The sequence below is a fragment of the Pelobates fuscus genome, chromosome 1 (assembly GCF_036172605.1).
Source record: "Pelobates fuscus isolate aPelFus1 chromosome 1, aPelFus1.pri, whole genome shotgun sequence".
Lineage (NCBI taxonomy): Eukaryota > Metazoa > Chordata > Amphibia > Anura > Pelobatidae > Pelobates > Pelobates fuscus.
Window position 1 is genome coordinate 337,113,746 of NC_086317.1, and position 25,616 is coordinate 337,139,361.

Below are 25,616 nucleotides of genomic sequence, written 5' to 3' on the forward strand. Positions count from 1 at the left end.
CGAAAAGCCAACACTGGCAAGAGTACTTTGACAAACATTAGATATAAAATTCGGGGAGGGGGGAATCTATTACGAATTAAGAGCGGCATAAAATATAATATGAGTGATAAAGAAAGAAATGTCAACTTCATTGTTTGTATACTTGTATATGAGTAGTGTTGGAAGTGAGGGACATTTGGTTCCCGGCACCTTCACCTCTACTGATGTTTGGAGTATAATTCTTGGAGAGTAGTAACACTGTATAATATTATTGATGATGTACAAGTCTTGGAACAATTTATATATATACTCCTTTGTGTCCATGTATGTATGTATATGAAATTCGATTTTTCTTCGTTTGTATACTATATTAAAAAAAAAAATAATAAAAAAAAAAAAAAGAAAAGCCCACAATTAGGATGTATTGGTCTAAAAATCCTATTTGCAATACCCCCATTTTTTCCCCAGACAATGAGTAGGGACAGATATGCAGACATACTGCGATTTATGCACTTTAGTGAAAATACAAAGTGCCCCCCAAAAGGTCATCCACAGTATTAACTTCTATATAAAACATGCCCTCTAACTGCCCACTTTACTGATAAATTTGCCACTATTTATACCCCCAAAAGACACATTTCTATTAATGAGTCCCTCATGAAATTTTATGGGGTTTAGACAGTACATCCCATCCAAAAGATCCCGATATGGTATCAAATTTTATAAATGCTATGTGTACACCTTCCGTGTATACGAAGGAAGGGATAGCCACCTTGATCCCACAGGTTGCCCAGATATAGTAAAGACAAGTGGGAAAATTGTCTGTGACTTAATAACGCCATTACTTAACAAAGGTTATCATTTATATATTGATAATCTTTATAATTGCATCCCCCGTTTGAAAATGCTATACTGCCTTGAGACCGTGGCCTGTGGCACTATTCTGAAGAGTCGCACAGGTTTCCCAAAGGCTCTAGCGGGCAAAAAATAAAAAGGGGGGAAACAGCAGCTCTCTGCCAAAATGAACTGCTGGCACTCAAGTACCGCGATAAAAATGAGGTTTTCATCTCAACCATCCATGGTGAAAGCACTCGCAGGGTCGCAGTACCTGGCAGAGATTAATTTAAACAGGTGCCAGTCTGCATACACATTACAATCGGCATATGGGGGGAGTTGACCTGTCCGATTAACTGATGCAGCCGTATTTGATCATGCGAAAGACCAGGGCATGGTATAAAAAAGTGGCCATATATTTAATGCAGATGGTAACCCACAATGCCTTTGTCATTTAAAAAAAAAAAAAAAGGAAAATGCTGAGATGAATGCCCATTTCTCTCATTTCAGTTTCAGCTCAATTCTGGGTTGCTTGAGTGCCACAGAGGGGGACCATCAGTGGAGCCTAGCAGAAGAATGGAGGCAGGTCACTTCTGCTTCAGGATTACACCAACCCCAAAAAGAAAACCCCCCAGAAAAGGTGGGTTACAAGAGGAGCGTAAACGCTAAGACTGCCCTGATTGCCCCTCTCAGCCCGGCCTATGTATTGCCCACTGTTTTCAAATTTTCCACACAGAGGCCGAATAAGTAGAGTAGTGTGATTTTACTCGTCTGTCTAAATCAGACAAGATAGCTTGTCCTATCGTTGTTCCGTTTCTCTTTACTCCTTTGACCTCAGCTTTTACCTTGACTATTCTCTGCTTGAATAGCCCAGCCATTCTAAGGACCGGTATTACAAAGTTTCTCTCTCTGTGTTCTCTCTTTGTGGTCGGTCTGTGTTTTGGTTTCGGAATCTATGAATGCTTTGCCCGGGACGCAGACTGGGTACTACCCCCTGATAAGTTTACGCCAACTATTCCCCCTTTCACAGCAAATAGTATGCACTTGTTCATAATTTGAATTGATGAACTGCTTATATTTAAAAAAAGATGTGGCCTTTGAGAGGTAATTTGCAATTCTGAGCTGCTAAAATGAGACATGGGCCCAGCATCCACTTTTGAAAAATATGAAAGTGGTGTGTCTCCAATATGCCCCTTCAACATCCACTTATCCCTGAAAAAGGTATACATGGGGGTGTTGTTGTACCAAGATGACATAGCTGAGCAACATATTAGGTGTTATGCTGACATAGCACACATAAGGATTGCATAATATACAGTATCATCTCCAAGTGTGTGTCAAAAAGGCTAAGGTTTAGCCTCCCTGGCGGTATGATTATGTCAGGAATTTTGTACCAAAAGCGGTACCATTTTTTTGCATGGAAATTTGGTGTTATGTATTGTAGGCCAGTAATTACTTTCTTAAACCTGACCAAAAGTACTCTCAGATGTGATAAAGTCGAAACATAAAATCATGAATTATAATCTAATAAATAATATACCGGTTCCCATTTTCTGTTCCTGGAAAACTTGCTATGCAGAGTAGCTGATTGCTGCTCGTTGTAGCGATTTGTCTCCGTGACAATCTTTTCAATGACGTCATCTGTGAGAAATAATTTTAGGTATGCCAAAGGATCATTGTGCTCAACGTCTACCTTCATCCCAGGTGATCCAGTAAACGGAAATCTTGGCGGCGGTACCTCATCCATACCGCAATCAAAAAGGCACCAAGTGCGCACATCACTGAGCTCGGGTGCAGAATCGTCGCTGTCGCCACTTCTCTGGTCACTGTCAGAGTCGGATGACGAATCTTGCCACGAAACGCTATCGCAGTCGCTCAATTCTGCGAGGGGCTCTGTGTCGCTGCCGCTGTCACTCATCTGATCCAAACCCGCTTTGGAGATGCTAAAGTGACGCTTTGATTCCATGGTAAAAAAATTATTTTATGGGCAGAAATTACAGCAAAAAGGGCAGGCAGGGCAGTGTAGGATGATCAAATTTCAAATCTGAGGTGGTACTGTGTCAAATCTGAGGTGATACAATGTAATCTGACAGGATTTCACTGTATCACCTAACTTTATGTGTGTGTGTCACTTTTATGCTTGAAACATTTGAATTACCCGCCCAGTTCCGCCCCCATGAGCCTCTGCGGCTCACAGAGACGGAACCAGGAAGTCAGATGGAGGCATCCGCCGGGGCTCTCACCGGCAATCACAGCGCGGGGACATCGCTGGATCGCAAGGAGAAGGTAAGGAGATTCCGCTGCCAGCTCTGATATCTACCCCGAGCGTGACTCGGGGTTACCGCTTCTGGCAGCGAAAATTAACCCCGAGTCACACTCGGGAATACCGCTAGCCTGGTTAAAATATGCCTTTTTAAAATACCCTCGGGGGTCTACTTTAAGAAATGGTAGGCCTTTGTGGGTTTTTTTTTGTTTTTGTTTTTTTAAACAGTCAAGCATAGGCCCATTAAATCAGTCTCTCAAAATTCTACTGTAAATACTGAAATGGACAGGTCTCCTATATGGCACTGGTAGCTTCACAAAATAGTGCCAAAGACATACAATGGGGGTATCGTTTTACTCAGCAGATGTAGCTGAACACAAAATAAAGGAACACACACACCAACTTATGAAATACACATGAGAAGATCTTTGTTATAAGTTTGTGTGTCAAAAAAAACAAACAAAAAAACAAAAAAAAACCTCAATTTTACTCATATTACTAATATTTAGCAGAGATTGACGGTGAAATGGCTACGTAAAAAGTGTCAAACTAACCTTAGGTAAATAGCCTGTGATGACTACTTTATATAACTATATACTTATGTGTGGCAATTTTGCCTTCTTTTATGGCTATTAAGCTTACAAGACAAACATACCAAATTCTAAAATCGCTCTACAATAAAAGTTTATATTACTCCTTGTTTTGTGACCTGTAACTACACCAAAAAAAAATAAAAAAAATATTTAAATCCTAGAAACATTATATATTCTGTAATTCAGAACAGCTAAATTAATTTGTTTCTAATCATTACTTTCCTTAACCTGCACTAATTATACACACATTATTGCAAAAACTGTAGTAAAAAAAATTACATTTTTTTAGAATTTTTCTGTATTTTTTAACAAATATGTGGTCCTTTCAAAAAATAAAATAAAAAAATATATATATAATATGTGTTGCTGCAATAAATTAGTAAAATGCAAATTGCAGTTGAACGCAAACAACAAAAAATGCAGAAATTGCTTCTGTCAGAAATTGAAATGGTTTTGATACTTTGTACTTACCAATGATGTTGATAGTTCAAGAGCATACTTTTTTTCAGGAAGTCCAACTTCTGTTTGCTGTCATTGAGTGTACTGAATTTTTTTGTACACACATGGGTGCATTTTTCATCTTTTTTAAATGTAAACTGTAAAACATTTTGGTTTTTGGAAATTTACAAATGTTAACACATACAAAAGAGTGACTACAAAACAACGTAAAATACAACAGAATATACTTTAAACAATGGGAAAAAAGCCATGCTCACAGGTTGGAGAGGGAGGTGGATTAGGACCAGGGCATTAAACTACTATAATAAATATACACGCATTGTCCTTCTTAAATGTAATTTCATCCCCTTAAAAGGAACACTAAGGGCTCCTTGACCACTTCATCTCAATGAAGTAGTCTGAGAGCAGTGTTTCTGTCATTTTATTCAGCATTGAAAGACAATGCTGTTTTGTAGTTTTAGTGGATTTATCCCTGGCTTTGCTGTTGATTTTAAGATCTTGCCTGACCTTGTTAAGATCACAGGTACACACAGTTTTCAGATGCTCCTCATTATTGGATAAGTGGCATTGTGGGGTATAGGTGAGCCAGAAGGTTTGCACTAAAATTGAGTCTTGTTAAAGTAGAGGTATGAAATGCATAGACTGCTACTGTATTGGTAGAATTTGAACCTTGTATGCCACATGTTGCCAATTCATTTCTATTTAATACGCACACCTGTCAATATAGTATATATTTTCTATTGCATCTCTGGTTTAGTGAATAGCATTTATATCTAATTGGAGGAGGTTGCCTGGTCTGTTGAATCAAGTTTTCTTTTGATAAAAATCGATGGCCGTGTGGGTGTACGTGGTTTACCTTATGAAGAGATTGTAGCAGGATACACTATGGGAAGAAGGCAGGCCAGCGACGGCACTGTTATGCTATGGACAATGTTCTGCTGGGAACCTTGGGTCCTGGCATTTATGTGGATCATTACTTTGATATGTACCACTTACCTAGACATTCTTGCAGACCATGTACAGTACACCCCTTCATGCCAATGGTGTTCCCTGATGGCAGGTGCCTGTTTCAGCAGGAACCTGCACCATTGTCACACTGCACAAAATGCTCAAGAATGGTTTGAGGAACATGACAAAGAGTTCAAGGTGTTGCCTTGGCCTCCAAATTCCCCAGATCTCAATCCAATTGAGCATCTGTGGGATGTGCTGGAACAAATCCTCTCCCACCTTGCAGCTTAAAGGATTTAAAGGATCTACTATTACTGTCTTCGTGCCAGATAACATGATATTTTCAGAGGACCTATGAGCACATCAAAGTTGTTTTGGCAGCACAAAAGGGACCTAAAGGCTATTAGGCAGGTGGTTTTAATGTAATGGCTGATCATTGTAAATATTAACTAAAATGTATAAACCAAAGGTGCTGTGTCAATATAAGGCGCTAAAGGTAAGTTTACATCTAAAGTTTGAAAAGCTGCTCAGCTCAACACTTAAAGGACCACTCTAGTGCCAGGAAAACATACTCGTTTTCCTGGCACTAGAGTACCCTGAGGGTGCCCCCACCCTCAGGGACCCCCTCCCGCCGGGCTCTGGAGAGAGGAAGGGGTTAAACTTACCTCTTTTTCCAGCGCCGGGCAGGGAGCTTTCCTCCTCCTCTCCATCTTGATCGCGACGTCATCGGCTGAATGCGCATGCGCGGCAGGAGCCGCGCTCGCATTCAGCCGGTCGCATAGGAAAGCATTTACAATGCTTTCCTATGGACGCTTGCGTGCTCTCACTGTGATTTTCACAGTGAGAAGCACGCAAGCGCCTCTAGCGGCTGTCAATGAGACAGCCACTAGAGGATTTGGAGGCTGGATTAACCCTCATTATAAACATAGCAGTTTCTCTGAAACTGCTATGTTTATAAAAAAAAAAGGGTTAATCCTAGAGGTACCTGGCACCCAGACCACTTCATTAAGCTGAAGTCGTCTGGGTGCCTAGAGTGGTCCTTTAATACCTCTTAACACAAAAACATGCAAACCAGATAGTGAAATATTGTTTGAGTGGCGAGAACCCACCACAGCAAACAAAAGACAGTGGAGCGCTAAATATATACACTTACCCTTAAATAAGGGAATATAGTTAAAGCAGAGTGTCTAAGAGAGAAAAATAGACCAAATATGGTGCAGTATGTCTAAAACAAGTAGAATATTATATTTTTCGTATGAAGCACACTCACATGGTGCAGAGCCTTATAGGATAGGCTCAAATCTCATGCGTAGAGGTATTTTAAGAGAATACTAAAATGTCTTCAGTGTGAGATGTTGAGTACTCAGAGATAAAGGGAGAGATAAGACAAAATATAGTGTGTTATCCTCACTAAAAACGTGAATAAAATAAGGCAGTCACCAAAACAAGAACTGACCAAAAAAAAAAAAAAAAAAACGGAAGGGAATCAGCCCTCATAACGTCCAACACGGACATAGACAGGAGTATGAAGAAATCCGAAAACATATAGCCTCCACCTAAAGCCCCACATCCGCAATACTGAATAATAAGAGGGTAAACACAACCAACATGCAAAATGTTACGACTCTTGTATGTAAATTTTGAAACAATTATAACTCAACTGTACCTAAATACAGGACCTGCGTGTCCACAAAGTTGTAATAACGTTGATTGCATGACACTTACTCAAACCACGAAATAAAAGATTTAAAAAAAAACAAAAAAAACAAGGCAGTCACTGCTCACCTTAAGTACTCAACATCTATACCAAAACTTCTTCAGTGTAGAGATATTGAGTACTCAAGGTGAGCAGTGACTACCTTATTTTATTCACGTTTTTAGTGAGGATAAAACACTATATTTTGTCTTATCTCTCCCTTTATCTCGGAGTACTCAACATCTCACACTGAAGAAGTTTTGGTATTCTCTTAAAATACCTCTACGCATGAGATTTGAGCCTATCCCCCATAAGGCTCTGCACCATGTGAGTGTGCATCATACGAAAAATATAATATTCTACTTGTTTTAGACATACTGCACCATATTTGGTCTAATTTTCTCTCTTAGACACTCTGCTTTAACTATATTCCCTTATTTAAAGGTAAGTGTATAAATTTAGCGCTCCACTGTCTTTTGTTTGATGTGGTGGGTTCTCGCACGCAAACAATATTTCACTATCCGATTAACTAAAATGTACTTTTTATAACATTCTGTAATCTATTTTGCCTTTAATCTGCACAATTTATCTTTATAATATAAAAGATTTTATCCTAAAGTGGTTCCCAGACATTTTCATTATGATGACCTTTTTAACTTTGCAGAACAGGGGATAAGAGATTCTATATTAAGCAACCTGTGCAATAAAATAAGCTAAAACAATTAAAACTTTTTCAGGAAGTGTATAGGGAGGCTAAGCGAACCTAAGCCAGGGGGTATGGCTAGGGCTGCATAAACAAAGTGATTTCCTTTTTTGGGGGGAAAAGACATTTAAAAAGCTTATCCAAAAATATTAAATTGGGGGCTTAGTCTCTTACAAACCGTAAACTAGCCTCTTACTCATTCCCATGGTTTCCAACTAAGAAAAAAAATAGGCCATTGTGCATTTCCCCCTATTTCATACTATTGCACTCTCCCCTCCTTTTCCTTCCATTATGTTAAGCTTTTCTAACATCTCTTGCATATTATATTTATTGTATTCCAGTTCTCTAGTCCCAACACCAATGTAGTTTTTACATAAATATAACATGTACATTTTAGACAAAACTCAATCCATAAATAAAAAAGGTGTAAAAAAAATGATGTAGTGCACAGAAACCTTGTATGGAGAGGGTTCGATTCTTTCTCCAAATAGTACTTGGCCAAGATTTTCAGATGGTCTGTTTTCTCCCGATTTTTGACAGAAATCAAACCTAGAAAAATAAAATGAATAATCAGAACAGGATTGTTATAACTTTTTTCACTTTAACATAAAAAAAAACAAAAACTCTCCTCTTACTCTGCCTCAGTTTCCATTAGTAAAGTCTAACTCCATTACACAGAGCCATGACTGAGTCTGTACCCACACCATTTGACCTCATCCCACATTATATCATATAGAAATAGGCAATACTAGGACGGATTCATTCATAAAGATAAAAACATATGTGGTGAATTTGAATTTCACTGCAATGAGAAAATTGAAGTGGTAGCAAAACAATTTCAGCTGGCACATCTTTACATTTGCCATCAGACATTGGTCCTCTTCTCACAAGCTCATCTGTGATTACAGAGTTCTATCAGTAATACAGGCTCCTACAGACTAACAAAGCCAAGCACTGCACTAGTGACAGTGTCACAAAAAACTTTTTCATAGTAAATATATCAGGATGAAATTTTTTTTTTTTTTTAAAAATAAATAAAAAAAAATTAAAAAAATCAGTACATTTAAAATAAATGGGATTTTTTTAATTTAAATAAAATCAGATTTATTTAAAAAAAAAAAAAAGGTTTTGAATAAAATAAAAATCTTTTTAAAGATGGTTTTCTATTGAAGATACAATATAGTCCAAAAAGTTATTTAGCCTTAATTGGTAAATTAGTTATGTAGCATTAGGCTGTATATTCATAAAATATTTGCAATTGTGTGAATATAGAAGCACTTTAATATTTAAAGGGACACTATAGTAACCAGAACAACTACAGCTTACTGTATTTGTTCTGGTGAGTAGAATCATTCCCTTCGTCTCTTGCATTAAACATGGTCTTTTCAAAGAACAGTGTTTACATTACAGCCTAGGGATACCTCCACTGGGTATGTCAGACTGGAATAAAAGTAAGATTTTATTATATTCTGGGGGGCTAAATTATGTTTTTAACACTATAGGGTCAGGAATGCATGTTTGTGTTCCTGACCCCAGAATGTTAAAGGTGGAAATTTTGATGCACTTTTAAATAATTGTTCAAATATTTTTTTTAGGCGCTACACTCAGCTAAATGTTTTTTAATTGAGCTTGTATCTGCAGATTTAACATGCATCTTTCACATAGTGACATTTTATAACATACACATATGAGTTCAGAAAAAGACCTAAAACTCATTGCTCTGCAAACAAATGGACTTCATCGACTGACAAAAAGAAAGCAGCCACAAAGCCGACCTTAATGCGTGTAGTGCTCCAAGAGCACACTCTCAGTCGGTCTCTGCATTCTTATGGTCTACGGCTCTCATGTGTAGACAGCAGTTTTGTTTTTGTTTTTTATTGGGGATAGGAGTGGCACCTCTCTGTAGTGGTGCCATTTCTTGGTAAGGGGGGGCAAACCATTTCACAACAGTCTGCCATTTACCACGTTCTTGTCCACCTTGAACCACAATGAGTGGAAACTAAATAACTGAAGAAGTCAGGTGCCAATACAGCTATGAATGCTCTCAACCAATGAATGAGTGCCTATGCTTTGCACACGCAAATAATTAAGATAAGCAAGATTGGATCGCTTTTAAAACAGTTAAGTGATCATGGAGCCTAGAGTAACCCATGTCCATAAACTGTTAGTCCACTTTTTGCAATTTTAGAGGGAGGAAAAAAAAGTCTGGTTATAAACATAACATGATTTGAAGAAGTATATTTTCTCTCAACAAAATATTTCCATTATTTATGAAGTGATATTAACTTTCCTGCTTTTTCACACCTAACCATGTCTGTGACTGTAGCTATTACCTACTCTCTCGGCTATTAGGTTTATATACCGGGTCACCTGGAGGGGCCACGGAACGGGGGCTCTGAGATATCCCATTGTTTAGCTTTACTTGAGTGGTTATTGATGTTACTGGAACTGTTTTAGCTTTTAAAGATGCATCCATCTATATTCGTTCAATTGTTAAATTTGCTCATATTGCCTACGCTTTATTGGTTGTTTAACAGCCATATGACGCTTGCTGCATATTAGATGATCAGAAGACAATAATGCTTATTTTTGATGTTGATTTACGAACTGACTTACCGTATATACACTGTTGTGGTGTATGAATATGTGTGTTTCTGTACTCACCTGTTCGTCATAATAAAGAATTTACAAAAAAAAAAAAAAAAACTTTCCTGCTTTTGCTTTATTTATACACACAGATCACTGGATAAAAAGACATATTTAATAAAAAAAAGACAAACAATAACAAAAACTTACGCAGTGTATTCATAAGGAAGCACAGACTCCACTGAATCCAGTCTGTTGACAAACAACTCTATTTCAGACTACAAAGAGAGAGAGAGATGGAGAGAGAAATAATCAATGTACAGATTTAACAAAATGCTCATTTAAATTGTAGGGCCAAAAAAAATTATAATAATAATATTAGGGTAATTTCAGACAATATGAGAGAATATATATATATATACACACACACACACACACACATACACATATATACACACACTACACAATAGGCACCCAGATCACAATCTCATTGAAGTGGTCTAGGTGCACTGTCCCTGCCTCACTTAGTCCTGCAGCGTAAAACATTGCCGTTTTAGAGAAACTGCAACGTTTACATTGCAGAACTAAGACTGCCTCTACCAGAAAACCTCTAGTGGTGCTTCTTGGAGTATCATGGTGTTTGATTCCACTAAAATGGCACTGGATGCCCTTATGCTCTCCATGAGAACTGCATGGAGAATTCAAAGAAAATCCTGTAGGAAAGTACTGAGGCAATACGTCTGAGAAGGCAGAGCGCGACCCAGGGTTGCTGAACCCTTTGGTGCTGGAATTGGGAAATTGAATAAAGGGGGATACTTAATCCTTTAAATCACGGGGGGAGGGACTTACATCTTTATGTATATATTTTTACGAACACTAAGGTATTTCTTTAAGGGCCAAAGGAACTAAAAATAGCTGAAATTGTCTCTTATTGTAGGAACATTATCTATCACGTTTAGAGGTAATCATATTAACTGAACATGTCCCTTCAAATAAATCACATTTACTGATCTCACTTTCCCGCAATACAGTGACACACAACAAGTGGATCTTATGTCATGGAAATACTACACCCACCTACACTACTCTGCCGCCCTTGCTTCCATCCTTTCCTTGCTTCTTTTCCCTTGGTGTTCCCACTACTTTCCAGCTGTTACCATGGCCTTCTCCACGGCACCCTTGAATGTTGTTACACTCAATGTTAAAGGCCTCAACAAGCCAGAGCAATGCTCCCGACTACTTTGTTACCTTTGGTGTTGCAAAGCCTCAGTCGCACTGGTTGACGAGACAAAATTCCGCGAGGGAAGCGCGCCTGTTTTGCATAACCTTTGCAGGATCTTCACTAATCATTCTGATGCCAAAAGGGCAGGTGTGGCAATTCTGTTCTCACACTTTGTTTACTTTCCAGGTGCTTGTTGATCTTTGCCTCTTTATTTAGCTCAAATGTAGGTCAGTGCAAATTCATTGTCCATATACTTCGCCTTCTTGATACGTTCAGGGAGTGGACCCCGATTGTTGGGAGTGATTTTAATTTTGCTCTTGATCCCAGAATTGATACCTCTACAAGGCATAGCTATCTTCCTCAAAGTGGCCTTCACATACTTAAAATAAAACATATGCAGCCTCCAGCTGGTAGACAATTGGAATGCGCTGCACCTGGAGGACCATGATTATACTTTTTATTCCTGAATATGTACTCCAGAATCGATTACCGTATATACTCGAGTATAAGCCGACCCGAATATAAGCCGAGGCCCCTAATTTTACCCCAAAAAACTGGGAAAACTTATTGACTCGAGTAGAAGACTAGGGTGGGAAATGCAGCAGCTACTGGTAAATTTCTAAATAAAATTAGATCCTAAAAAAATTATATTAATTGAATATTTATTTACAGTGTGTGTATATAATGAATGCAGTGTGTGTGTATGAGTGCAGTGTGTGTGTATGAGTGCAGTGTGCGCGTATGAGTGCAGTGTGTGCGCGTATGAGTGCAGTGTGTGCGCGTATATATTAATTGAATATTTATTTCCAGTGTGTGTATATAATGAGTGCGTGTATGTATGAGTGCAGTGCGTGTATGTATGAGTGCAGTGCGTGTATGTATGAGTGCAGTGCGTGTATGTATGAGTGCAGTGCGTGTATGTATGAGTGCAGTGCGTGTATGTATGAGTGCAGTGCGTGTATGTATGAGTGCAGTGCGTGTATGTATGAGTGCAGTGCGTGTATGTATGAGTGCAGTGCGTGTATGTATGAGTGCAGTGCGTGTATGTATGAGTGCAGTGCGTGTATGTATGAGTGCAGTGCGTGTGTGTATGAGTGCAGTGCGTGTGTATGAGTGCAGTGCGTGTGTATGAATGCAGTGTGTGTGTATGAATGCAGTGTGTGTGTATGAATGCAGTGTGTGTGTATGAATGCAGTGTGTGTGTGTGTGTGATGCAGTGTGTGTTTGTGTATGTGTTGGTGGGGGTGGGCGTTTTGATATATTATTCATTTTTTTATTAATTATTATTTTATTTTGTAATATTATTATATTTGTTTATTATTATTATTTATTATTTAAACTGAATTATATTTTTTTTTTTTTTTATTATATTTTTTTTTCGTCCCCCCTCCCTGCTTGATATATGGCAGGGAGGGGGGCTCCTTCCCTGGTGGTCCAGTGTCATTGGCAGTTCAGTGGGGGGGAGAGGGGGGCTGGCAGAGCTGTACTTACCTTTCCTGCAGCTCCTGTCAGCTCTCTCCTCCTCCGCGCAGTCTGTGCAGCTCCCTCTGTCAGCTCCCAGTGTAAGTCTCGCGAGAGCCGCGGCTCTCGCGAGACTTACACTGGGAGCTGACCGAGGTGCTGAACGGACGGCGCGGAGGAGGAGAGAGCTGACAGGAGCTGCAGGAAAGGTAAGTACAGCTCTGCCAGCCCCCCTCTCCCCCAGTCTGTATTATGGCAATGTAAATTGCCATAATACAGACTCTGACTCGAGTATAAGCCGAGTTGGGGTTTTTCAGCACAAAAAATGTGCTGAAAAACTCGGCTTATACTCGAGTATATACGGTACATTTCTGTGCTTCAAAATCTCCTTTCACACCTTTGCTCATGTGTCAGCACAACTCTTCTCTCGCATCATTCCCCAGTTGTGATCGTTTTTTGCTTCATTATTTAAGCCAACAGAACGATCTTGGCAGCTTAAATTCTTTCTATTTGATCTTGTGCCTCTTTAGAGAAAGAGTTTGCTTCCTCTGCTTAAAATAAGTTATTAGAGACTCCTCCCTTAGTGGTTTAGTAAGCCCATAAGTGTGCAGTACATGCCCATTTTATATAATTTGGAGCCCTCAGGAGAACTGGTTGCCGAGATCATGGTCCTGGAAACTAAGCAGAAAGCCACTCAGGCTGAGTCTAGTTACCTTCATAAGCTTAGGAATCAGAAGGAGCTTCCCATTTTTCTACGAGCACTCTAACAAGAGAAGTCAACCCCTGGCCCGAATGTTTATTTTGTCATAGTAATGTCTACTCTCTGTAATTTACCTTTTGTGGATTGTTTTATTGCTTTGACGTTATCTATGTAAATGACTGAATCTTTCCATAATTATTATTATTATTATTATTATTTTTTAATGAAAGTGTAGGTACACTAAAAACCGGATTGGGGATGTTAGTTAATGAAGGCAGGAAAAGGCAGAAATCTGAAATAACTATTTCTCCTCTGTATATATTAAGGAAGAACCTATGGCAATAACATGCAAATGATTGCTGCTAAAAAAAATGGAGGAAAATTGTAATTGGCTAACTCAAGGCAATGTGCTGCAGCAACTAAAGAAAGTTAGTATAAACAAAGCTCCAAGGCCTGATGGTATTTATCCACGAGTACTTAAGGAACGAAGTGTGGAAATAAGTAAACCTCTGTTTTTAAGCTTTCAAGATTCTGTTCTTTCCGGAAGTGTTCTGGAGGATTGGAGGAAGGTGGATGTGGTTCCTATATTCAAAAAGGGTTCGAAACCATTGCATGGAAATTATAGACCTGTGAGCTTAACTTCTGTGGCTGAGAAAGTATTTGAAAGGTTATAAAGGGATAATATTCAAGAATTCTTTTAGAAGAACATTGTTATCAGCAAAATCAGCATGTTTTAAAAAGCACAGGTCATGTCAAACGAACTTGATTGCATTCTACAAAGTAGTAAGTAGAAGTATGGATCAGGGTGTTGCACTGGATGTGATCTGTTTGGATTTTGCCAAGGCATTTGAACACTAATCTATTGTGTGGAATTGTATCAAACTCAAAGAAATCTGTCTAGAAGAACATTCTTATTCTTGGGTAGAACATTGGCTTAAAAATACAATACTCTACAGAGAGTTGTCATTAATGGTACATTTTCAAACTGGACAGAGGTGTCAAGTGGTGTCCCTCATGGTTCTGTTTTGGGACCCTTTCTATTTAACATGTTTATAAATTATTTTGAAAAAAACGCTTTGAAAGTCATGTTTCAGTGTCTGCAGATGACACAAAACTCTGTAAAGTAATACAATGTGAGCAAAATAATAATTTGCTGCAGATGGATTTAGATCAGTGGTAGTCAACCTTTTTCTACCTACTGCCCACTAATGCATCTTTTTGGTTGAAAAGGCAGAATATTTTTAAGAAAGGAGGGTGTTTTTAAAAAAAAATAAATGTACGTACATTTATCTTTTTATTTCTACTTAATGCAGGTTTATAAGGTTTTTAACTTTATAAAGTTTAATGAGAAAACAATAGAGTAAATTGAAATTACCTTTACTAGTGATTAATGAGATCCTTGAGGTTGATGCTGCGAGACTAAATATTTGATATCTGGTTCGATTTTCGTAAGGAACAAACGAAGGTCTCTTTCAGTGATATTCAGACGACTTCTCTGTTTGCGCATAATATTTCTCATTTGTGCGTCAGCTCATCTCCTCTCCCTCCTCAATTCCCCATCCCACCTTTTTTCCCCTTTTTTCTATTTTTTAACCTTCCTTATAGCAATGCCCAGTAAGAAGGCTGAGCTAGGTAGCCCACTTACTATAGTCCACTATAACAGACACGCACACACATACAAGACCCACACACACACACACACACAAGACCCACACACACACACAAGACCCACACACACACACACAAGACCCACACACATACAAGACCCACACACACACACACACAAGACCCACACACACACACACACAAGACCCACACACACACACACACACACAAGACCCACACACACACACACACAAGACCCACACACACACACACACAAGACCCACACACACACACACACAAGACCCACACACACACAAGACCCACACACACACAAGACCCACGACACATACAAGACCCACGACACATACAAGACCCACGACACATACAAGACCCACGACACATACAAGACCCACGACACATACAAGACCCACGACACATACAAGACCCACGACACATACAAGACCCACGACACATACAAGACCCACGACACATACAAGACCCACGACACATACAAGACCCACGACACATACAAGACCCACGACACATACAAGACCCACGACACATACAAGACCCACGACACATACAAGACCCACGACACATACAAGACCCACGACACATACAAGACCCACGACACATACAAGACCCACGACACATACAAGACCCACGACACATACAAGACCCACGACACATACAAGACCCACGACACATACAAGACCCACGACACATACAAGACCCACGACCCACACACAAGACCCACACACACACATACAAGACCCACACACACACACATACAAGACCCACACACACACACACATACAAGACCCACACACATACAAGACCCACACACATACAAGACCCACACACATACAAGACCCACACACATACAAGACCCACGACACACACACAGACAAGACCCACGACACACACACAGACAAGACCCACGACACACACACAGACAAGACCCACGACACACACACAGACAAGACCCACGACACACACAGACAAGACCCACACACAGACAGGCACACACACAGACAGGCACACACACAGACAGGCACACACACAGACAGGCACACACACAGACAGGCACACACACAGACACACACAAACAAACAGACAGGCACACAGACATATAAGACATACAGACACACACAAGACACATACAATGACACATACACACACAAGACATACATACAAAGACACACACACATGACATACCTACAAAGACACACACACATGACATACCTACAAAGACACACACACATGACATACCTACAAAGACACACACACACATTATATTTAAGTCACCCTCCTGTCTCCTACCTTTAAGGTGCAGGAGGGTGACTTTTCCTGGGGTCCAGTGGTGGCTCAGGTGGATGGGAGTCAGAGTTCCCACTCTGACTCCCTCTGCTTCCTCCCACGGGGCTCTCAGTTTTAGCTGGGAGGAGTGACCGGGGAATCACTTACTCCCAGCTCTGTGATGTCATCACAGGGGGCCCGGTCACGCTGTTAAAGCGCCCAGCGCTGACCGGGCCCCCTTACAATCCGCATCCATCGGGTGGCCCTGACAGCATGGGCCACCCGATGGACACTTTGGAAGGCGGCCCCGGCGGTTTACCGCGCGGACCGGAGCCGCAAATGGTCACAGCGGTACCCAGTCGCACGGGTACCGCTGGCTCGCACCAGCCCGCCCGATCAACCTGGAAATCCCTACCGCCCACCTGGAATCCTGAAACGCCCACTAGTGGGCGGTAGGGACCAGGTTGACGAACCATGATTTAGATAGACTCGGGGACTGGGCACTCAAATGGCAGATTAAATTTAACGTGTAAAAATGCAAAGTTATGCATTATGCCGTCAAGAATGCACAAGCAACTTATACCCGTAATGGAAGTGATTTTGAGATAACCACGCACGAGAAAGACTTGGTAAATGGTATAGACAACAAACTATGCAACAATTTGCAATGTCAATCAGCAGTGGCTGAGGCCAGTAAGGCATTGTCATGCATGAAAAAGGGCATTAATTCTCGCACTGAGAATATAATTTTGCCTCTTTATAAAATTGCTGGTAAGACCACATCTTGAATATTCTGTGCGATATTGGGCACCTGTTCTAAGGAAGGATATTATGGCATTATAAAGAGTGCAGAGGCGGGCTACAAAATAAAAGGAATGTAACATTTTAGCTATGGTTAAATTTAAACCTCTTTAGTTCAGAAAAACGTTGCCTCAGAAGGGATATGTTAACATTATACAAATACATTCGTGGCCAATACAAACCATTGTGTGGAAATCTATTCACAAACCGGACTTTACATAGGACACGAGATCATGCGTTTAGACTGGAAGAAAGAAGATTTAGTCCAAGGCAAAGGAAAGGGCTTTTTACTCTAATAACAATAAGGATGTGGAATTCTCTGCCTGAAAAAGTTTTATTATAGTCCGTACAGATGTTAAAACAGCAACTAGATGCATACTTGCAAAAACAGAATATTCAAGGATATCATTTTTCAATGTAAGGTAAATGCTTCTTGATCCAAGGATTAATCTGGGGTCAAGAAGGAATTTCTTTCCTAGTTGGTTGTAAAATTGGAAGTGCCTCAAACTGGGCTTTTTTTTTGCCTTCTTTTGGATCAACAGCAAAAAAACAAATGTGAGGAAGTCTGAACTTGGACACGTGTATTTTTAGCCTATATAACTATGTAACCTGCTGTATGCAATCCTGTGTAGCATCCTGCTTTGCTGTCCTATAAAAACCAAACTTTTATTTACCGTAATGAACTATGGCAATAAATAAAAATAAAACAAGCTCCTCCCTCTCATACATTTAAAAGGTTGTCCCCAGCATAATATCAAGAAACCACACATAGTCCAAATACTGCCAAATATCAGAATTGAATTATCGATGCAAAATGAGGGAAATCTGTACTGCCACTATACGAAGGAAAAAATTATTTGCGATAAGTAAAATTTCTGTTTTTCTTCAAACAGTGGCAGTACCTGAGGGATATAGCAAGAACCCAATAGGAAGGAAGAATCAGGAAACTACTGTCTAGCACCTTACGCTCATAAACGGCTTCTAAAGAAGAAAATATGTATAGCCTATAGTGTCTTGTAAACATATAGGAAGATGATTAGGTAGCAGCTTTACAAATATCTTCAGGGGAGGTAGAAGCCCTAGCTGCCCATGATGTTGACAAAGCTCTGGTTCAGTGCAACTTTACTAGAAAAGGAAGTTTGACACCATGAATTTTAGACGCCAACTTAACTGTATTAGTCAACCATCTGAAAATGGTAGCTTTAGGTGCCTCTCTACCTTGACACAAGACCTCTGAAGTTGACAGATGTCCTGAAAACAAAAGATCTCTTGATATAGATTTCCAGAGCTCTTCTAACATCCAGAAAGTTAAGTTTTGCCTATTTAGGAGAAGAAGATTGGCAAAAGATGCAAGGATGATTGGCTGAATAGCATTAGACAACACTTTGGGTAGGAATGAAGGTTTAGGATCTAATACCAACTTATCCTCAAGAAAGATCATAATGTTTTCTGAACAAGACAAGGTCTAAATTTCCCCTATACAACTGGTAGACGTGACCAACAAAAAACACGGTCTTAAATTATATAAAATAAATAAATATCTTTTTTTTTTTTTTTAAAAGACATACGATTTCCTCAAGTGACTTGAAGGAAGTCTCACAAAAGCTCTGAGAGCCAAAACCAAATCCCAGGCTGAAAAAATTATTTCCGAAAAGCATGCCTGAGCAAAATGCCCATAAAAAAAATAAAAAAAAAATAAACTTATGATGAAGATTTTGAAAGCCAAATCCATAACTAGGAAATGACCAACAACCAAAATGCAAACCCTCAAAGTTCAGACACTCAGCATAGCAAAAATAAAAAATACATTCTTTAAGGAAATTTAGGAAAGTCGGAATGGATGGACTGATGTGGCAACAGTCATGCTCCCTACAAACGGCGAGACATTTGTTCCAAATCCGGAGATAAATCTTGGATGCTGACCTTCTGGTGGAATTTAAAAAAAAATAAAAATTGGGGGGGGAGAATTAACATTGCAATAGCCAATCTGTCAACTTAAACATTGGCAGAGTCTCATAAGGCAGGTCTCTGTTCACTATTAGTTGATTTGAAAGAGGCAAGATGTTTGGTTCAGTTGCCTCAAATCCAAGAACCAACTGCGATTCGGCCTATATGAGATTATTGCTATTTTTGAAGGAAACATGAAATCAGAGCAACTAGAGGGAACACACGTCACCCTGTCTATTTCACGGAGAGACTTTCCATATACTGAGGACAGTCCTGTCCAGTAGAGGGAAGCAAAAACTGGTACCTTCTTGCTTTCACTTGAAGCCGTTAGATCTACATCTGGAATTCTCAACCTCCTTACCAGGGTGGCAAATACTTGCTTCAAATGAGGAACATTCAGGTGAATTTACCTTTTGCATTATAATACATGAAAAGGGGAGGTGCAACTCCAGTGCCTGTTGATGTCTGTAGTAAAGATGTGTTGAAACACAACCATAGAATATATAGCTTGATAATAAGCATAATTGTGTTATTTTTTAAAACTGTGTTTTCAAATGCACCTGTTTCTCTTTAAAGTTTATTTATGGTTTAACATGTATTTTGCACTATATATCTAACCTGATGGTGCTTCATGCAAGCACAATCTATTCTTCCCCTTCCTTGACTACACCTACTTACAAGGCAGTGGATGGGTGACAGGATAACTTTTATTTAGAATGCCTTGTCTCCTGCTCTGTTAATTGCCTGCTAGAGCTTGAAGAAGTATCATGTGTGTATTTAAAATTCAATTACCAAAGCAATATATAAGAACTAAACTAACCACCATGTGAAGTACCTGGCTCAATCCATTTGCCAGACATCTGCATCTTACTCGAAGAATAGACAAAGCGTAGACAAGCAATGTATTAAGGGAGAGCAAACTTCAAACAAATCCCATGCCATGTACTAAATGGCTTATTATCAAGGTGCAAGAAATTGAATATTCTACTCAAAGAATCAGATACACTTCTACAATCCTACTTTTAGTATAATGCAGTGGTATCAAAGTTCTTAAATGTGTTTAAGCCAACTGCCATATTTAAGCAAGAGAGAAAATTTACCTTTCTAGCTTGAAAATAAGATCTCAAATCTACTTTACACTCACTTCTGGTTTGACCCGTTTAATTTTTTTTTTTTAATTTTTAATTGTATTATCTGTTTGCATACGCTCTAAATTTTACTCTATTTTCCCCATGTCCGTCTCCCCCACCCTTTTAATTTGCCTTATTCTCTGTACCTATTTTACCCTGTTTGAGCGTCCATTAAATTAAAATACCAAGGTACACAAGACAACAGAAACTCAGAGATATGGGTAACATCCCAATATATACACTAGAACAACACAGGACGATGTTGAGGGACTGGTATGTGCCCCTCAGAGGGGAGGGCTCTGGGTCACTCCGCTCAAACAAATGTTCACTGGCGTAACAGAGGCAAAGGCACAACACCAGCTACGTGGAGGCCGAGCGCAGACAGCTGAACATACCCGTGTCAACCGTATCACACCAGCAAAAAAACAATCGGCCTCTACGTAGGTGACGAACTGCGCATTGATGTATATACCGAATGCATGCACCCCAGCGTGGGCAACCTCAGCTGTATCATATACAAAAATGCTACATGCAAATACGCCACGACAACAATAATCATATTTAAAACAAAAATAATTTAAACAAACACACACACACAGACACCAGAATCCGAACCGAACTCTCTGACGAATGCGCCCCATAGGATTGAGGCACACACACAGACCCACATAGAACACACACTAAGACGCTAACCATCTCAGCAGGCCAACTACACTAAATACCAGACCGCACGACCAATTGTTTGCATGCAACCGGAAATATGCTGGTACACACAAATGTGCAACGACCTAATATGCATAACGAAGATATACTCATCAGTTAATAGTTTTTAACTCGCTCCATTTGTTATACTAGCTCATTACAGCATGTTCTTGTTTTGATGTTTAACTCTGCATAGTTTATGTAAACTTAATATATGTGGATACCTGCCTACATAGACTCATATGCCTCTGCACAGGCAATTACAAGATACTCAGACAAATCCGCATTATGTTTGCCCCATGTTAACCGAAACTTTAACACGCACGCCTCTGCGTAGGCGACTACCCGCTTTAACCGTTTTATACTTGAAACCTGCATTTATATTGTGATAACAATAAACATATTTAAAACATTAAATTAAAATAATAAACGTTGAAAATACATATGTTTCGTTATCTGCAACACTATAAAAAGCTCTGTTAGTCATTGTTTTGGGGGGCATATTATGCCCCTCTTTTCTTCCTATTTTGGCGAGTGCCAAATCAAATAATACTAATATACAAAGTTTGATACTTCCCCAACAACAGACCAAGTTAGAACACAAATTATCAACAATTACTTCTTGGGAACCGTAAACATTTTATATTGAAAATATCAAGCACCTGTTGCATGGGCTTACATTTCCATATTTTAAAAACACACTGAATTTTAGTAATTGTAAAATAAATATCCATCCCTTAACTTGCGTAACACCATACACACCTGTATGTTTGCTTTATGGATTCAATTTACAATCATTGCTCAGAGAGGAATATTGATTTACAAGCCTCACTTCTTAGATTTAATTGAAGTAAGAAGTTTGCCTTCTTTTACAATATTTGTCACTCCCACAGAGTTTTGGTTACGAATTTGCATATTTTATAAATATGATTTGTCTATACACTTTATTATCTTGATAAAGACCCATGAGAGTCGAATAGTTTATGTAATTGAACACACCATTGAAAATTCACAGAGAGTGCATCTGTCTTTACTTCTTTATATGTTGGCGCTGGGAAGCACCCAGGTGGTTGCAGATTTCCTCTACTGTTTTATTAGGGTGAAGTCAAGCACTAAGCATGTCCAGTTTAATTTTCATCACATGCAGCTTATTGGGCATGTGCAGCCACCTTTAAACTGATTACTGTAAACCAGAGAAGACAGTGAGGCTTTTTCACCTCCAGCACCATTAGTGCATGCCTGCTCTCAGATCCAACACTGGCACTTCTCAATGAGAATCCTCTGATGGATTCACTGGTAAAGATTTATAGTCCATGCTGTAGAAATAGGGGAGGGTAGGGGAGGGCTTGCAAAGGCTACAGAAAGCAGGTGAGCAGCTTTTGCGAACTTATATTTTTATCATTCTCTCCCCCACCCCCCCCCCCCCGAAGTAAAATGAATGCACATACCGCAAGTACTGGGGGGCATTGCTGCACATACCGGTGGTACAGGGGAGCACTGCTACACACACACACACACACACACTGGTGGTACGAGGGGGGGGGGGGGGGAGAGACTGTTAGTGGGGGGGGCGTTTACTGTACACAGTGTTAGTGGGGGGGGCGGTTACTGTACACAGTGTTAGTGGGGGGCGGTTACTGTACACAGTGTTAGTGGGGGGCGGTTACTGTACACAGTGTTAGTGGGGGGCGGTTACTGTACACAGTGTTAGTGGGGGGCGGTTACTGTACACAGTGTTAGTGGGGGGCGGTTACTGTACACAGTGTTAGTGGGGGGCGGTTACTGTACACAGTGTTAGTGGGGGGCGGTTACTGTACACAGTGTTAGTGGGGGGCGGTTACTGTACACAGTGTTAGTGGGGGGCGGTTACTGTACACAGTGTTAGTGGGGGGCGGTTACTGTACACAGTGTTAGTGGGGGGCGGTTACTGTACACAGTGTTAGTGGGGGGCGGTTACTGTACACAGTGTTAGTGGGGGGCGGTTACTGTACACAGTGTTAGTGGGGGCGGTTACTGTACACAGTGTTAGTGGGGCGGTTACTGTACACAGTGTTAGTGGGGCGGTTACTGTACACAGTGTTAGTGGGGCGGTTACTGTACACAGTGTTAGTGGGGCGGTTACTGTACACAGTGTTAGTGGGGCGGTTACTGTACACAGTGTTAGTGGGAGGGTTACTGTACACAGTGTTAGTGGGAGGGTTACTGTACACAGTGTTAGTGGGAGGGTTACTGTACACAGTGTTAGTGGGGGGTTACTGTACACAGTGTTAGTGGGGGGTTACTGTACACAGTGTTAGTGGGGGGGTTACTGTACACAGTGTTAGTGGGGGGGTTACTGTACACAGTGTTAGTGGGGGGTTACTGTATACAGTGTTAGTGGGGGGTTACTGTATACAGTGTTAGTGGGGGGTTACTGTATACAGTGTTAGTGGGGGGGTTACTGTATACAGTGTTAGTGGGGGGGTTACTGTATACAGTGTTAGTGGGGGGTTACTGTATACAGTGTTAGTGGGGGGTTACTGTATACAGTGTTAGTGGGGGGTTACTGTATACAGTGTTAGTGGGGGGGTTACTGTATACAGTGTTAGTGGGGGGGTTACTGTATACAGTGTTAGTGGGGGGGTTACTGTATACAGTGTTAGTGGGGGGGTTACTGTATACAGTGTTAGTGGGGGGGTTACTGTACACAGTGTTAGGGGGGGGTTACTGTACACAGTGTTAGTGGGGGGTTACTGTACACAGTGTTAGTGGGGGGTTACTGTACACAGTGTTAGTGGGGGGTTACTGTACACAGTGTTAGTGGGGGGTTACTGTACACAGTGTTAGTGGGGGGTTACTGTACACAGTGTTAGTGGGGGGTTACTGTACACAGTGTTAGTGGGGGGTTACTGTACACAGTGTTAGTGGGGGGTTACTGTACACAGTGTTAGTGGGGGGTTACTGTACACAGTGTTAGTGGGGGGTTACTGTACACAGTGTTAGTGGGGGGTTACTGTACACAGTGTTAGTGGGGAGGGTTATTGTACACAGTGTTAGTGGGGAGGGTTATTGTACACAGTGTTAGTGGGGAGGGTTATTGTACACAGTGTTGGGGGGGTTATTGTGCACAGTGTTAGTGGGGGGGGGGTTATTGTACACAGTGTTAGTGGGGGGGGTTATTGTACACAGTGTTAGTGGAGGGGTTATTGTACACAGTGTTAGTGGGGGGGGGTTATTGTACACAGTGTTGAGGGGGGGGGTTATTGTACACAGTGTTGAGGGGGGGGGTTATTGTACACAGTGTTAGTGGGGGGGTTATTGTACACAGTGTTAGTGGGGGGGTTACTGTATACAGTGTTGGGGGGGGGGGTTATTGTACACAGTGTTAGTGGGGGGGGGGGTTATTGTACACAGTGTTAGTGGGGGGGGTTATTGTACACAGTGTTAGTGGAGGGGGTTATTGTACACAGTGTTAGTGGAGGGGGTTATTGTACACAGTGTTAGTGGGGGGGGGGGTTATTGTACACAGTGTTGAGGGGGGGGGGTTATTGTACACAGTGTTGAGGGGGGGGGGGGTTATTGTACACAGTGTTAGTGGGGGGGGGTTATTGTACACAGTGTTAGTGGGGGGGTTACTGTATACAGTGTTAGTGGGGGGTTACTGTATACAGTGTTAGTGGGGGGGGGTTATTGTACACAGTGTTAGAGGGGGGTTACTGTATACAGTGCTAGTGGGGGGGTTACTGTACACAGTGTTAGTGGGGGGGTTATTGTACACAGTGTTAGTGGGGGGGTTATTGTACACAGTGTTAGAGGGGGGTTACTGTATACAGTGTTAGTGGGGGGGTTACTGTAAACAGTGTTAGTGGGGGGGGGGGGGTTTATTGTACACAGTGTTATTGGGGGGGTTATTGTACACAGTGTTAGTACATGGTTCCAGGCCCAGGGTCGGTGACACTCACCTTGCATTCCGGATTTTCTTTCCCAGCCTCGCAGAAGCTGACTGGAGCCAGCCCGGGGAGATAGAAGGCTGCCCCCGGGCCTGGCAGGGAAGCGCTGGCCACTATCAGGAGGAGGAGGATGACGTGGTTCTTGTTGCCGGATGGAGCCGCCATGGCGTTACCGGCAGCGCTGGGTGTGAAGCGAGAACGGGGAGAGCGCGAGGACAAGCTCACTGCCCAAAGTTCCAACCGACGGCTCGCGAGCTCTTCCGGCTTCCTTCCTCTCAGACACGTCACCCAGAGTGACGTCACTCAGGAGACCGCTGCCGATCGGGATGTCTATAGCGTTCCAAGTCAGACGGAGGACGACGCAGGGAGAGGTGTACGTCGCTTCCGGGTGCATTGGGATCACGTGACGCTCCAGCCAGACTGGTTTGACAGGACGAGGAATGCTGGGCTGGTTACGTACAGCTCAGCGTAATGTAACCAAACTGCAGGCCCGACCTACACACTATGTGCTTCACCCATACAAACACATTAGGCACCTTGATGATACTGCTTAGTGCATAGTATAATGTGCCCAAATCCAAATGGCCCTCTCTTGGCACAGTGATGCCCCAAATCGATTGCATAACCCAAAATAATGGCAATAAAGCAGTGTATTCACTAGACTCAGCAATATGGTGTGCCATTGGAATGGCACAATCTACAGCCAGGGCCAAATGGCGGTTCACCGGACATCGAGGTGGGGCGCGCCTCCAGCTGCAC

At 41.1% G+C, this 25,616-nt stretch overlaps 1 protein-coding gene across 1 annotated transcript in view; it reads right to left on the reverse strand.

Annotated features, from left to right (window-relative positions):
* TM9SF2 (transmembrane 9 superfamily member 2) overlaps window positions 1-25,236 on the reverse strand; it is a 56,598-nt gene extending 31,362 nt beyond the window's left edge. Inside the window, exons 1-4 of the mRNA XM_063425410.1 lie at window positions 24,870-25,236; window positions 10,272-10,339; window positions 7,931-8,024; window positions 4,141-4,265 (exon numbers count right to left, since the gene is read on the reverse strand). Coding sequence (XP_063281480.1) covers window positions 4,141-4,265; window positions 7,931-8,024; window positions 10,272-10,339; window positions 24,870-25,022 — 440 coding nt within the window. The 5' untranslated portion in view covers window positions 25,023-25,236. The remainder of the gene's footprint in view (window positions 1-4,140; window positions 4,266-7,930; window positions 8,025-10,271; window positions 10,340-24,869) is intronic.
* Window positions 25,237-25,616: the final 380 nt, after the last annotated feature.